Source organism: Hemibagrus wyckioides, linkage group LG24, assembly GCF_019097595.1.
Source record: "Hemibagrus wyckioides isolate EC202008001 linkage group LG24, SWU_Hwy_1.0, whole genome shotgun sequence".
Lineage (NCBI taxonomy): Eukaryota > Metazoa > Chordata > Actinopteri > Siluriformes > Bagridae > Hemibagrus > Hemibagrus wyckioides.
The window spans coordinates 18,652,997-18,667,218 of NC_080733.1; the positions used below are offsets into that span (position 1 = coordinate 18,652,997).

The following is a 14,222-nucleotide window of genomic DNA, read 5'->3' on the forward strand; positions in this document are numbered from 1 at the left end:
TTCAGTAGATTCTGTGACTATTAGCGGTCACCATATTTTTTCAACAGTTCCTTGCTATCGTATAAATACCTGTGTGGACTGTCCGATGATTTAGATAATTATCTGACAATAACAAATATTCCTGCCTTAAATAAAACAATGGCTTACCTCTTTTTTCTTAATTGTGGTGATCTGGGAGGTTGATCAGGACTCGAGTGATCCATATTTCACTAGTAATAAATAAAGATTATTGGTCCAGACATTTCCACCATATAGTAATAAAAGACTGATAAATAAGGCCCAGAGACTGCACTCTTAAGAACACTTATCTTTATTTTATTTGACATAGTATCTATAATGAACACAACATGGAGAGCTGTGATAAACACAGCTAGTAGGACCAGGGCTGGGAATTTGTGAAGCAGCGACAGGAGGCTCACAGGTGAAGGATACAAAGGTGTTTTAGTTGTTGTTGTTTTACTTTGTGAACTTTAGCATACAGAATAAATTCCACGTTTGTAAATGTTCCGATCGTTAATTCAGTTCTATTTTACTGATTTCACAGTTTATTCGTGTCTATTATCCTCTTTGGGATTTCTTGTTTCTCCTCTCCTTACCAAACTCTATAAACAGATGTTTAATGTCTAAAAGTCTTAATTAGAGTAATTAATCACTCACCTTCAGACAGCAGTCATTTTCTGTTGAGTTATAAACTTCATTTTGACTGAAGCGTCATGTTTTCCGGTGTTGTACAGACACGCCCACACCTGCCGTGAGAAGCACCGCCTTCGCGTGAACGCGCATTTGAATATAGGTCTAGTCACCTTAAAACGCCAGCCGAACAGACAGCTAATAACCACAAGGCATTGTAATCTTTTATAAACGTCAGAATGGATGGACCGATTCATGTTTTCCGATACATAATGTACTGGGGGGAAAACATACAACCTGCACAAATAGGTGGACTTCCGCGTCACATTCTGTAACTAAACTAGAGACTGCAGTAATGATTGTGTCCACTAGATGTCCTCAGCGTTTAAAATATTGCCGTTTGTCTTCAGCATGCAAAAGAAGGTTGTGAGCCGGAAGGTTGATATGTAACAAAAAAACTATAAATTCATCTATTTTTATTGATGTAAAAGTAGACTATTTCGTCTTTCATACATTTAACTGAAACCTGCCTTATAGCCATGGGCGTCGCTAGGCCATTTTTAGGGGGGCTTTAGACCCCCTAACATTTTCTACTCAGCCCCCCTAAAATTCTGCGATTCTCCATAAACTCTACACAAATTGGTGATCTCCTCAGTCCCCTTTAAATTTCATATGAACACAGCGGCTCTTCGGCTCCTCCCCGTCTTTCAGCGCGTTCTTCAATCCACAGACTGCGGCATCGCAGAGCGAGGATCAGAGGACAAGTGTGTGTGTGTGTGTGTGTGTGTGTGTGTGTGTTCTATACCGGGCCTGAAGTTGTGGGGTGGGGTAGAGCTTAATTTTAGTCTTTGAAATGAATTGAAAAGTAAAGTAAACAAGAAAAAAACAAAAAAAAACAAATTACAAATAGAAGAACAAATAACTGTTTATTTATTATGTAATTAAATTATTACTAAATTATAACAAAATTATTAACAATTTAAACTACTGAAGTTTGTTTTTTATTAAAATTAATGACAGAGTGCAGCAAATTTATTAGGCTGCTGTCACTTTAAGAATCAGACGACCTCCATGCCTTAGTGTGGCGGGAATTTCCCCCAGTATGACCAGTACACTCAGTCCAGCACCAAAGTCCTGTTATAGCAGTGGCTGAAGGTGTGTGTGTGTGTGTGTGTGTGTGTTTATTGCTAATTCCACCTGCTGTAACATCTCCAAACCTAACCTCTCTCCTTCCTTCTGTACTCCTCCAGCAGTTCTGGGTTTCTGTAGAATTTTTCCCTGAACTTTGTCACCCTGGCCTTTGCTAAAGCTTTTTTTTCTCACTTGCTGATTGTCTACAACGAAACAAATCATAAAGCAAAAATATCAACATTTAGGAAATTTGAAATATTTAGATATTTAAAAGTTATTCACAATATGCTTAAATTCTCATTCCCGTTATGTAAGTTCTCTTTACCACAACTGGCCTTTGGTTGCGGTGTATGAGAATGGTGTTGTCGGAGGATGACATGCCTCAGGATGTTTTGCTAACAATAGAGAAGCCATGATGGCTTTACTAATTTTTTTCTCAGTGCATATAATTAGACCTTAATGAAGTACATTTTCATAAAAAACTCAATGTAGAAATGTAGAAAATGTCCTGTTTGGGTAATGAGAATCAAAAAGTGGTGTTAAAATTCTGACAGTAGAATATTTAACATTTAACTGGAGAGATATAAAGAGATGATCTTCCCTGGTCACCATCTTGAAGTAACTGTCCCATGTGCTCCATCACTCATAATCAAACTTTATTTCCATTCTGTATGTGTGTTTAAACAGTCCTCAAAAAGTGTTGTGGAGAACATCCGGCATGGACACATCATTTTCATACTTTTTTTCCATGATTATTATACATGAATATTCAGTAAATAATTTTTTTCTGTCATCTAGAATAATCTAGTAGAACATTCATTTATTTTTTTTTCTAAATTGTTTTGTTAATTTGTTTAAATTTAATCATAACACATTCAGACACAGCCGGACGCGTTGCAGTAATGAGAATTTCGGCAGAAAATGCAGAAAAATAGAAAAATAATTCATTCTCATGTTGAAATTACACATTGTGCAAGGCAGAGAACAGTACTGTCTTTAATCTGATGCTTTTTTATATTACTGAATTACACATTTTATTTTTAAAATCATTAGTGCCGTGGTGTTTCACGCAGTTTTTGCACATCAAGTAGGTCACATTACTTACCTTGTTTTTCATCTAATTCTCTATATTTATTCCTTAAATCTCTGTATTTACTATTTTTCTGCTATATTTTGTTAAATTGTGTAATATTTTGTTATTTGATATATTTTTTGTTATATTTTTGTACCCTAATGTGGGTTTTTTAGAATTTTTGTTATATTCCTTCCTATTTTATCTATTACCTGTGTTTGTGGATACTGCTGGAAGCTGTGAATTTCCCCTTGGGATGAATAAAGTATCTATCTATCTATCTATCTATCTATCTATCTATCTATCTATCTATCTATCTATCTATCTATCTATCTATCTATCTATCTATCTATTTCGTTTCGTGAGAATCACCCATGACTGATAAATGGAAATGGCTTCTTTAACATGCCATTACAAACCTTTGAAACTTGAATAAATAAAAATAGACAACGTTATTAAAGGTTTGCCACCTTTTCTGCACCCTTTCACACATTGTTTTCAAATACATGGCTTTGTGCGGTGGGGGGGTATTATATTTATTATAAACTCGAAATCGTCTAGTAACAGAAATAATGTTCAAAAATAAATTAGGTATACTGTCTTCTACATCTTAATATTTCATAAAGTCGCTCTTTAAACCTTACGTAAATTATTTAAAAAAAAAACCCGTTTAGCATGTTTACTCATGAATCTGTAAATTGATGTGTTCTATTTGTTATTTATTTATTTAAAATGATCAGTTTGTATAAAAGTTACGGTACTTTGGTTGTTTATGAGCTCGCCGACGCGCGCTCCCCGCTTTAGGTGCTATTACCGCTAAGTGTCTAAAAGCTGTGCACATAAAATTTACGTGCGTCTCATTAACCGAGCTTTCAAGAAGAACTGGTTTAACTGGTTTAACAGAATTCCATGCTGCTCCTCGGAGGAGTTTCCAGGTCAGAAAGTGAAAATGTTTATGAAGTCTCAGCGCCATTTTATAGACCAGAAAACATGAAGTTTTTTATTCCACAAAACATCGACTGCTGACTAAAGGTGAGTGATCTCTGTAGGAAACACTAGAAAAGAAGTATCCGGTTATAGTCAGTGTGTGTTTAGGACACAAGAAGTGGTTCTTAAGGCACAATGTGAAAGTAGTTGGTATTATTTTGGTTAAGGACACGGGGAATATGAAATGCCCCAAATAATAATAATAGACATTTACAGGATTATCAGTACAAAATATAAATGAATTCAGAGACGTTATATTCACAAACGTGGAATGTGTTTTAGGGGAAGGAATGTGGAGAATTAATACAACAACTAAAACACCTTCACCTGTGAGCCTCCGATCACTAGCCCACAAATTCCTAGTCCTGGTCCCAGAAAATCTCCTGTCCTACACAGCTCAGTGTTTTCCTAATAATTAATGAAACTAATCAACTAATTAACTTAATTAATTAATTAATTATCTTTACTTAGAAAACTATTATCTTTACTTAGTATTTTTAACTGGCTTATTATATCATCTGGCATTATTTAACAAACAAGAAACCTAATTCATGCAGGGACTAATAAATGAATGATTTAATAATAATTACTAACGTCTGTATACCTCCTCAATTACTCAGTTATCCAGTCAGCCAATCATGTAGCAGCAGCACAACATAAGAACAGCTTCAAATGCATATTGCAGCCCCATACACACGTCACCAACATACCAGAAAAAGAGCTGAACATTATGTACATTACATATTTTACTTTTGAAAGTCATTGATTGAAATGTTATCATGTGATTTCATGTGAGCGGTGCTGTTATATCCAACTTTAGCCTTGTGTTTATCACAGCCCTCCATGTTGTCTCTTGCATCACAATAAATATAAAAGTGCATAAATAGTGTAGTTTCTGGGTCTCATTTATCAATATTGGATTTGTGAAAGTTTCAGAAATTCTGATTTACTTCATACTCAAATTCATATGTTGCAGAATCACATATATACTGATAATATACATAACCATATAAAGACCTCTTGAAAAGGCCAAAACTTGGAGCTGAGATATAGAAACGGCAATAAAATGTGTATTAAAAAAATGAAAACAGTTTGAAAACTGCAAAAATATATCTAGTTCCCAGACAATCATAATTCTGCAATGTAAACCTGAGACACACAACGCTTTCCACTCTTGAGCTAGGTTCCCCTTATTCTGGAGGCTCAGTGAAGTTCAAGCATAACTTTATAGCTAATTTACTTACAACATTTACACTGATAAAATAAGCTAGCATGTTGTGTACAACAGTTTTATTTATGTAAAATAAGATCTTTGTTTATTTAAAGGCCTATATGTCTAGTTGTCACAACCAGCTTTAGTGAAATTGAGCTACTTAATTAGCAGCTTAGCTGAAAGACGCTACCATTTTTGTCATCTGACTTTGGAAAGGACTTTTGATGCTGTTACTTGGGGATCTTACTTTAAGCAGGAGTCCGGACCATCAGATTAACCAGATAAAACAAAGACACACTAATGTGCACTGACTTGGGTATACAATTTTCTGTTTTAAATTTTATTTGTTCTATAAGCAACTACAAGGGGATATAAAGTGTGTAAACTTTTTAGAGTCAGAGGAGGTGAGCAAAAAGAACAGAAACTCAAACCAGTTGTAGACATTGTGTGTATATTGTTCAGTGTGTTACTTTCGCTGCCTTAGGAACTTCCGTGGCTAGCATAACAACTTGTTATTAGTTCATGTTCGAGCAGTGATGAGAGGGACAAAGTTGCCGATGCAAACCATTTTACTCATTCAGTTAAAAATAAATTGTTATTGTTATAATAAATTGCACAGTGAGCACACACTGTTCAACCAAAAATATGAACATGCTTCTTCTCAAATACATCACCCATATTGCAATTCGCTTATGATTATGGTACCCACAACTATTTCCCTTAAAGTGACAGCTCTTATTTTCCTCTCCTGCAACAAGTGTAACCCAGGTAAAGAGACCAGACTCACCATTACCCAGCTGTGTCTCCATGAAGAGTGATGAGTCTATGGATCATCCTGTTAAATTCAAAGATGGAGAGCCTCCACCTGAACAAAGGTAACATGTCTTTGAGTTGTCCTATTTTATCTTGTTTTCTGGGGATCTCTTACATTTATTTACATATTTATCAATTTTCCCTGCCCTATAAGAAAACATTGCAAAACAGTCAATGAGCTGAAATGTTTCTCACTTCATGACACAAGTCACGTCATAAAACGTGTATTATCCAGTGTTGTGCAGTAGAATAGCATTTCTTAAAATACACAGTAGATGTTTCTAATAAATGTTGTGTGTCTAGCCATAAAGTCTCCATGCTCCTGCTTTTGGTTCATGTGGAAGTCAATCAAAAAATAAAAAAGTCAGTTTTATAAACAAAAAAAATTCCCCTACACACATATGGCAAGCAGAATTGTTGTTTGAGATGTGTTTTCCTCTGTCTCTTAATGAAAATTCAAGAAACAACCAGAGTTGTATGATGTTGTTCAGTGTAACCCAGGTAAAGAGACCAGACTCACCATTACCCAGCTGTGTCTCCATGAAGAGTGATGAGTCTATGGATCCTCCTCTTGTATTTAAAGGTGGAACGCCCTCACCTGGTGACAGGTAATAATCACTTTTCTTAAACTCTGTGGGGTCATATCATAAAACATGTGCATTATTCAGTGCTGTGCAGTAGTGTAACATTTCTTACCCATACACAATATAAATTTCAAATAAATGTTTTTCATCCTGCAGTGAAAACTAAGAGTAACTCTCAAAGATTAGAGTCAGTTTTATAAACTTAATGATAATTTATGTCATAAAACACAACAACAAGCAAAATTATTGTTTTAGTTACTGACACGGGCAGTGGGTATTGTTTTTATTTTCAGTTTATTTGGGGGATTCATTTTAGTGAATTGACTTGCTTATCCAATGTTCTTTTGGCTGCACCCAGTTTGGAGTTGCCACAGTGGATCATCTGATCCATACCTTTGATCTGGAACAGTTTTTTTGCCGGGTGCCCTTTCTGCCACAACCCTATGATTTTATCTGGGCTTGGCACTGACAGTTAGCCCCTCAGTGGCTGGGTCAGTTCACTGTCCAGTGAATGAACCCAGGCTATAACACTGAGAGTGTGAGATCCTGCAACTGGTCCACCAGGGGACCTATGCCAAATTGTTAATTGTTCTGTAAGCAATTACAGTTGATATACAAAATGGACAACACTATTAAAAGAATCTTATATTAATCCCATGATAAATGGCTAAATCATGTCTTTGTTTTCCAGTGTCTGTTACTGATATTCAAAATGTAAAAAAATAACTACATTTGTCCACATTGTGTGTATATTGTTGTTCAGTGTAACCCAGATAAAGAGACCAGACTCACCATTACCCAGCTGTGTCTCCATGAAGAGTCGTGAGTCTATGGATCCTCCTCTTGTATTTAAAGGTGGCACGCCCTCACCTGGTGACAGGTAATAATCACTTTTCTTAAACTCTGTGGGGTCATATCATAAAACGTGCATTATCCAGTGCTGTGCAGTAGTGTAACATTTCTTACCCATACACAATATAAATTTCAAATAAATGTTATCCATCCTGCAGTGAAAACTAAGAGTAACTCTCAAAGATTAGAGTTATTTTTATAAACGTAATAATGATTTGTCCACACAAACAAGCAAAATTATTGTTTTAATCTTAAAGCCAGTTTTTTTTTTTATTTAATAATGATTTGTCTACACATACACAGCAAGCAAGCCTGTTGTTTTAGTTACTGCTTTTAGACAGGCAGAACTAATGGGGGAACTAATTTCAGTGCACTGACCTGATACAGTATTATGCTTATTGGTGCTGTAAGCAATTGCAGTGGATATACAAAATGTAGAAACTATTAACAGTATTTTATATTAATCCCATGCTAAATGGCCAAACCACCTCTGTGTTTTTCGAAAAGGCACAGGGTTAAGTATAAGGTTTAGGAGAATGTGATTTCCAGGAATGAGTCACACACACAGGGGTGAATTAAGGTGATATTCTCTGATTAAGTGAGATGCAAAAGTTTGCATCCCACTTACACCTTGGGTGAATAATCAAAACATCTGCCTCTGTTGTACAGTTCATCTTCAAAATAGCCTTCCATAATTATTTAAATGTGATTCCCCTCCGAAAACCTTTTATGGTATGGCCTCAATGTTAAAATAGTTGAGTCCAAGTCCAAATTTATCTTTAATAGCAAGCTTAAAAGTTTACATCCCCTTTGATAAACCCTATAGGTATTTAACTTTAATATGTAAAATTGGGTGTCTGATCCTTTAAAAAACATCATCAACCCTTGATGCTTGATGAGTGTTTCCAGGTGTGTTAAATTAGGCATGAATTTTATATTTGCAAGTGGGTAGATCTCCAGGAGCAGTCTCAAGCAACAATGGGATCAGGAAAACAGCTGTCAGAAGACCTTAAAATTAAACTGGAAAAAAATTTCAACGCGTTTAGGGATACCAGTGCCAACTTTGAAGACCATAATCCAGAAATGGAAGAAACATGGACACACTAAGACTCTACTAAGGAGTGGAAGATCAAGAAAAATAACTGAAAGAGCTGCTAGGCAACTTGTGCGAGAGCTACATAAGAATCCAAAACAAACAGCAGGGGGCCTAAAAAAGTTCTTAGAAGCAAGTGCAATAAAAAATCTCCACTGTCAAGCGCGGTCTGCACAAGTCTGGAATGTTTGGGAGAAAAGCATGCGGGAAGACATTGCTTACTTCTAGACACAAGGCAGCATGCTTAGAGTATGCTAAAAAGCATGTGGACAAACCAAATGAGTTCTGGTCTGATGAGATTAAAGTCGAATTATTTGGTCAAAATTTGCAGAGGTAAGTGTGGTGTGAAAAAAACTCTGCCTATAAGGTGAAGAACACTATTCCCACAGTCAAACACAGCAGATGCTCACTGATGTTTTGGTGGTGTATATCTGCATCAGGCACTGGAGCTCTGCATAAAGTGGAAGAGAAAATGAATGCAGCCCAATATCAACAGATTTTAAAGCAAACCCCTCCACCCTCAGTCAAAAAGCTAAAAATGAAGAGGCAGTGGATCCTTTAACAAGACAATGATGCAAAACACAAAGCAAAGTCAACTATGGAATGGTTTAAAAAAAAATAGGGTGAATGTTTTGCCATGGCCTTCCCAGTCTCCAGCCAAGCAATCTGGTAGACTTGTAACAAATACATGAGGAATGTATGTCCATGAGGAATGGGCTAAAATTACACCTGAGAGGATACAAAAGCTGCTCAGAGGTTACCCAAAGAGGTTGGAGGAGGTTATAAAGGCAAAGGGAGGACATGCAAACTTTTGGACTGATCTAATTTCCATTATTTCACTGTCACTTTTTTATACACTCTTTGACCATTTTTGTTACTTATGACTGGAAAATGACTCAGGGCAGAGTTAAGGACATAGGTAATGGATTGCTCTTTTTATCTGTTATAGTGATATATAAATATAAGCATATAAATGGTGATAGCTGAAGCCAAAATTTCAGATAAGAGAATCTTTAAAAGCACTTGATCATGATAGGGGGTAGGGGAACACGAAGCCACGAAGTGGTAGGCCACGTAAACTAACGGAGCGGGGTCAGCGGATGCTGAGGCGCATAGTGCGAAGAGGTCGCCAACTTTCTGCAGAGTCAATTGCTACAGACCTCCAAACTTCATGTGGCCTTCAGATTAGCTCAAGAACAGTGCGCAGAGAGCTTCATGGAATGGGTTTCCATGGCCGAGCAGCTGCATCCAAGCCATACATCACCAAGTGCAATGCAAAGCGTCGGATGCAGTGGTGTAAAGCACGCCGCCACTGGACTCTAGAGCAGTGGAGACGCGTTCTCTGGAGGGACGAATCGCGCTTCTCCATCTGGCAATCTGATGGACGACCAAGACATTTTGGACAATTCCATGCTCCCAACTTTGTGGGAACAGTTTGGAGCTGGCCCCTTCCTCTTCCAACATGACTGTGCACCAGTGACCAAAGCAAGGTCCATAAAGACATGGATGACAGAGTCTGGTGTGGATGAACTTGACTGGCCTGCACAGAGTCCTGACCTCAACCCGATAGAACACCTTTGGGATGAATTAGAGCGGAGACTGAGAGCCAGACCTTCTCGTCCAACATCAGTGTGTGACCTCACAAATGCGCTTCTGGAAGAATGGTCAAAAATTCCCATAAACACACTCCTAAACCTTGTGGACAGCCTTCCCAGAAGAGTTGAAGCTGTTATAGCTGCAAAGGGTGGACCGACATCATATTGAACCCTATGGATTAGGAATGGGATGTCACTTAAGTTCATATGCGAGTCAAGGCAGGTGAGCGAATACTTTTGGCAATATAGTGTGTATATATATATATATATACATACACATAAACATAAATATCTGGTTATAACAGGAATGTCGGGGTAAAATGGCGGTGCAACAACAAGTATACATATAATGCTCAGTGAGTGTGACCTGTGCAGAGTAGTGCAGTTATTGTATGTGCAATGTCATGTGTGAGGAAGTCCAGAGAAAAAGTCCATGAAGTCCAGGTTCTAGGTGTTCTGGTTGAGGGCCCGAATGGCCTGCAGGAAGAAGCTCCTCCTCATTCTCTCTGTATTTGCCTTCAAGGAACGGAAACGTTTCCCTGACAGCACAGTGAGAACCACGTTGTTGGGATGGCTGAGGTCCTTCATTATCTTCCTGGCCTTGGTCCAGCACCGCTTGCTGTATATAGTCTCCCGGTTGAGAGCTCAGTGCAGATGGTACGCTCAGCTGATCGCACCACCCTCTGAAGAGCTTGCCTGTCCTGCTTGGTGCTGTTCCCAAACCAGGCTGTGATGCTTCCTGTCAGGATGCTCTCAATGGTGCAGGTGTAGAATGTCTTTAGCACCTCTGAGGGCATTTTAAAGTCCTTTAGGCGTCTGAGGTGGTAAAGACGCTGCCATAGATAATCAGGGGCTGATAATTCCTCTCCTGCTTTGTACTGAAGTTCACTATCAGCTCTCTAGTCTTGCTGATGTTCAAGAGGAGATTGTTGTCCTGGCACCATGTCTCCAGGTTTTCAATCTCCTCTAGGAGATCAGGCCCACCACCAAAGTATCTTGTAAATTGTGACTCTAGTTTCTTTCCATAGCGCCTCCTTCACCACTCTGCGCACGCTGTAGGATGCAGCCTTATACTTGTCCATGTTTCCACTGGTGAGCCCCATGTTGTACGTGGTGGAGCGGGATCTCAGGGCGTCGCTGACGAATTTATCCACCCACGGCTTCTAATTGGGAAATGTTCTGATGATTGCTAATTTTCCGATAAATCCCCCAATTGCTTCCATAAACTCGTTGACATCATCAGAGCTGCACCTAAACATGTCCCAGTCTGAGCCATCCAGAGTCTTGTAGGTCCAGTGTTCTTCCACCCCTTGATCACCATTTAGTGGTGAGAGCTGGGATATGTAAATGATTATTGAAGAAGAAATGTAAGTTGAAGGAGGTTTCAGAGTGAACATCACATTTCATCACGTTCCAATTCTAGCAGTTTGTTACACTGAAAAAGTTACTACAGTAGAGTTAAAAACATCATCAGCAGACAAGGCAAACAATACATTTTTGGCTAATATAACTTTTGTAACTACACTGTGACTTAATGTGACTTCAAAATAATATGAAAATGAAAGGGAAAAAGTGAAACCAATTTTACTGGAAGCACCAGTGCTGTAATGGGAATGCAGCTTCTTTGGGATAAACAATACATGTGGCCATGTTATTATGGTACCCACAACTATTTCCCTTAAAGTGACAGCTCTTATTTTCCTCTCCTGCAACAAGTGTAACCCAGGTAAAGAGACCAGACTCACCATTACCCAGCTGTGTCTCCATGAAGAGTGATGAGTCTATGGATCATCCTCTTAAATTCAAAGATGGAGAGCCTCCACCTGAACAAAGGTAACATGTCTTTGAGTTGTCCTATTTTATCTTGTTTTCTGGGGATCTCTTACATTTATTTACATATTTATCAATTTTCCCTGCCCTATAAGAAAACATTGCAAAACAGTCAATGAGCTGAAATGTTTCTCACTAAATGACACAAGTCACGTCATAAAACGTGTATTATCCAGTGTTGTGCAGTAGAATAGCATTTCTTAAAATACACAGTAGATGTTTCTAATAAATGTTGTGTGTCTAGCCATAAAGTCTCCATGCTCCTGCTTTTGGTTCATGTGGAAGTCAATCAAAAAATAAAAAAGTCAGTTTTATAAACAAAAAAAATTCCCCTACACACATATGGCAAGCAGAATTGTTGTTTGAGATGTGTTTTCCTCTGTCTCTTAATGAAAATTCAAGAAACAACCAGAGTTGTATGATGTTGTTCAGTGTAACCCAGGTAAAGAGACCAGACTCACCATTACCCAGCTGTGTCTCCATGAAGAGTGATGAGTCTATGGATCCTCCTCTTGTATTTAAAGGTGGAACGCCCTCACCTGGTGACAGGTAATAATCACTTTTCTTAAACTCTGTGGGGTCATATCATAAAACATGTGCATTATTCAGTGCTGTGCAGTAGTGTAACATTTCTTACCCATACACAATATAAATTTCAAATAAATGTTTTTCATCCTGCAGTGAAAACTAAGAGTAACTCTCAAAGATTAGAGTCAGTTTTATAAACTTAATGATAATTTATGTCATAAAACACAACAACAAGCAAAATTATTGTTTTAGTTACTGACACGGGCAGTGGGTATTGTTTTTATTTTCAGTTTATTTGGGGGATTCATTTTAGTGAATTGACTTGCTTATCCAATGTTCTTTTGGCTGCACCCAGTTTGGAGTTGCCACAGTGGATCATCTGATCCATACCTTTGATCTGGAACAGTTTTTTTGCCGGGTGCCCTTTCTGCCACAACCCTATGATTTTATCTGGGCTTGGCACTGACAGTTAGCCCCTCAGTGGCTGGGTCAGTTCACTGTCCAGTGAATGAACCCAGGCTATAACACTGAGAGTGTGAGATCCTGCAACTGGTCCACCAGGGGACCTATGCCAAATTGTTAATTGTTCTGTAAGCAATTACAGTTGATATACAAAATGGACAACACTATTAAAAGAATCTTATATTAATCCCATGATAAATGGCTAAATCATGTCTTTGTTTTCCAGTGTCTGTTACTGATATTCAAAATGTAAAAAAATAACTACATTTGTCCACATTGTGTGTATATTGTTGTTCAGTGTAACCCAGATAAAGAGACCAGACTCACCATTACCCAGCTGTGTCTCCATGAAGAGTCGTGAGTCTATGGATCCTCCTCTTGTATTTAAAGGTGGCACGCCCTCACCTGGTGACAGGTAATAATCACTTTTCTTAAACTCTGTTGGGTCGTATAATAAAACGTGCATTATCCAGTGCTGTGCAGTAGTGTAACATTTCTTACCCATACACAATATAAATTTCAAATAAATGTTATCCATCCTGCAGTGAAAACTAAGAGTAACTCTCAAAGATTAGAGTTATTTTTATAAACGTAATAATGATTTGTCCACACAAACAAGCAAAATTATTGTTTTAATCTTAAAGCCAGTTTTTTTTTTTTATTTAATAATGATTTGTCTACACATACACAGCAAGCAAGCCTGTTGTTTTAGTTACTGCTTTTAGACAGGCAGAACTAATGGGGGAACTAATTTCAGTGCACTGACCTGATACAGTATTATGCTTATTGGTGCTGTAAGCAATTGCAGTGGATATACAAAATGTAGAAACTATTAACAGTATTTTATATTAATCCCATGCTAAATGGCCAAACCACCTCTGTGTTTTTCGAAAAGGCACAGGGTTAAGTATAAGGTTTAGGAGAATGTGATTTCCAGGAATGAGTCACACACTCATTCCCCTCCGAAAACCTTTTATGGTATGGCCTCAATGTTAAAATAGTTGAGTCCAAGTCCAAATTTATCTTTAATAGCAAGCTTAAAAGTTTACATCCCCTTTGATAAACCCTATAGGTATTTAACTTTAATATGTAAAATTGGGTGTCTGATCCTTTAAAAAACATCATCAACCCTTGATGCTTGATGAGTGTTTCCAGGTGTGTTAAATTAGGCATGAATTTTATATTTGCAAGTGGGTAGATCTCCAGGAGCAGTCTCAAGCAACAATGGGATCAGGAAAACAGCTGTCAGAAGACCTTAAAATTAAACTGGAAAAAAATTTCAACGCGTTTAGGGATACCAGTGCCAACTTTGAAGACCATAATCCAGAAATGGAAGAAACATGGACACACTAAGACTCTACTAAGGAGTGGAAGATCAAGAAAAATAACTGAAAGAGCTGCTAGGCAACTTGTGCGAGAGCTACATAAGAAT

At 37.8% G+C, this 14,222-nt stretch overlaps 1 protein-coding gene across 9 annotated transcripts in view; it reads left to right on the forward strand.

Moving 5' to 3' along the window:
* The first annotated feature begins 3,724 nt into the window (after positions 1-3,724).
* Positions 3,725-14,222, forward strand: part of LOC131344719 (NACHT, LRR and PYD domains-containing protein 12-like) — a 42,669-nt gene continuing 32,171 nt past the window's right edge. For all 9 annotated transcript variants that reach the window (XM_058377177.1, XM_058377175.1, XM_058377176.1 and 6 more), the window contains exons 1-7: positions 3,725-3,865; positions 5,792-5,908; positions 6,338-6,454; positions 7,194-7,310; positions 11,687-11,803; positions 12,233-12,349; positions 13,089-13,205. In XM_058377177.1, coding sequence (XP_058233160.1) covers positions 5,841-5,908; positions 6,338-6,454; positions 7,194-7,310; positions 11,687-11,803; positions 12,233-12,349; positions 13,089-13,205 — 653 coding nt within the window. In that variant the 5' untranslated portion in view covers positions 3,725-3,865; positions 5,792-5,840. The remainder of the gene's footprint in view (positions 3,866-5,791; positions 5,909-6,337; positions 6,455-7,193; positions 7,311-11,686; positions 11,804-12,232; positions 12,350-13,088; positions 13,206-14,222) is intronic.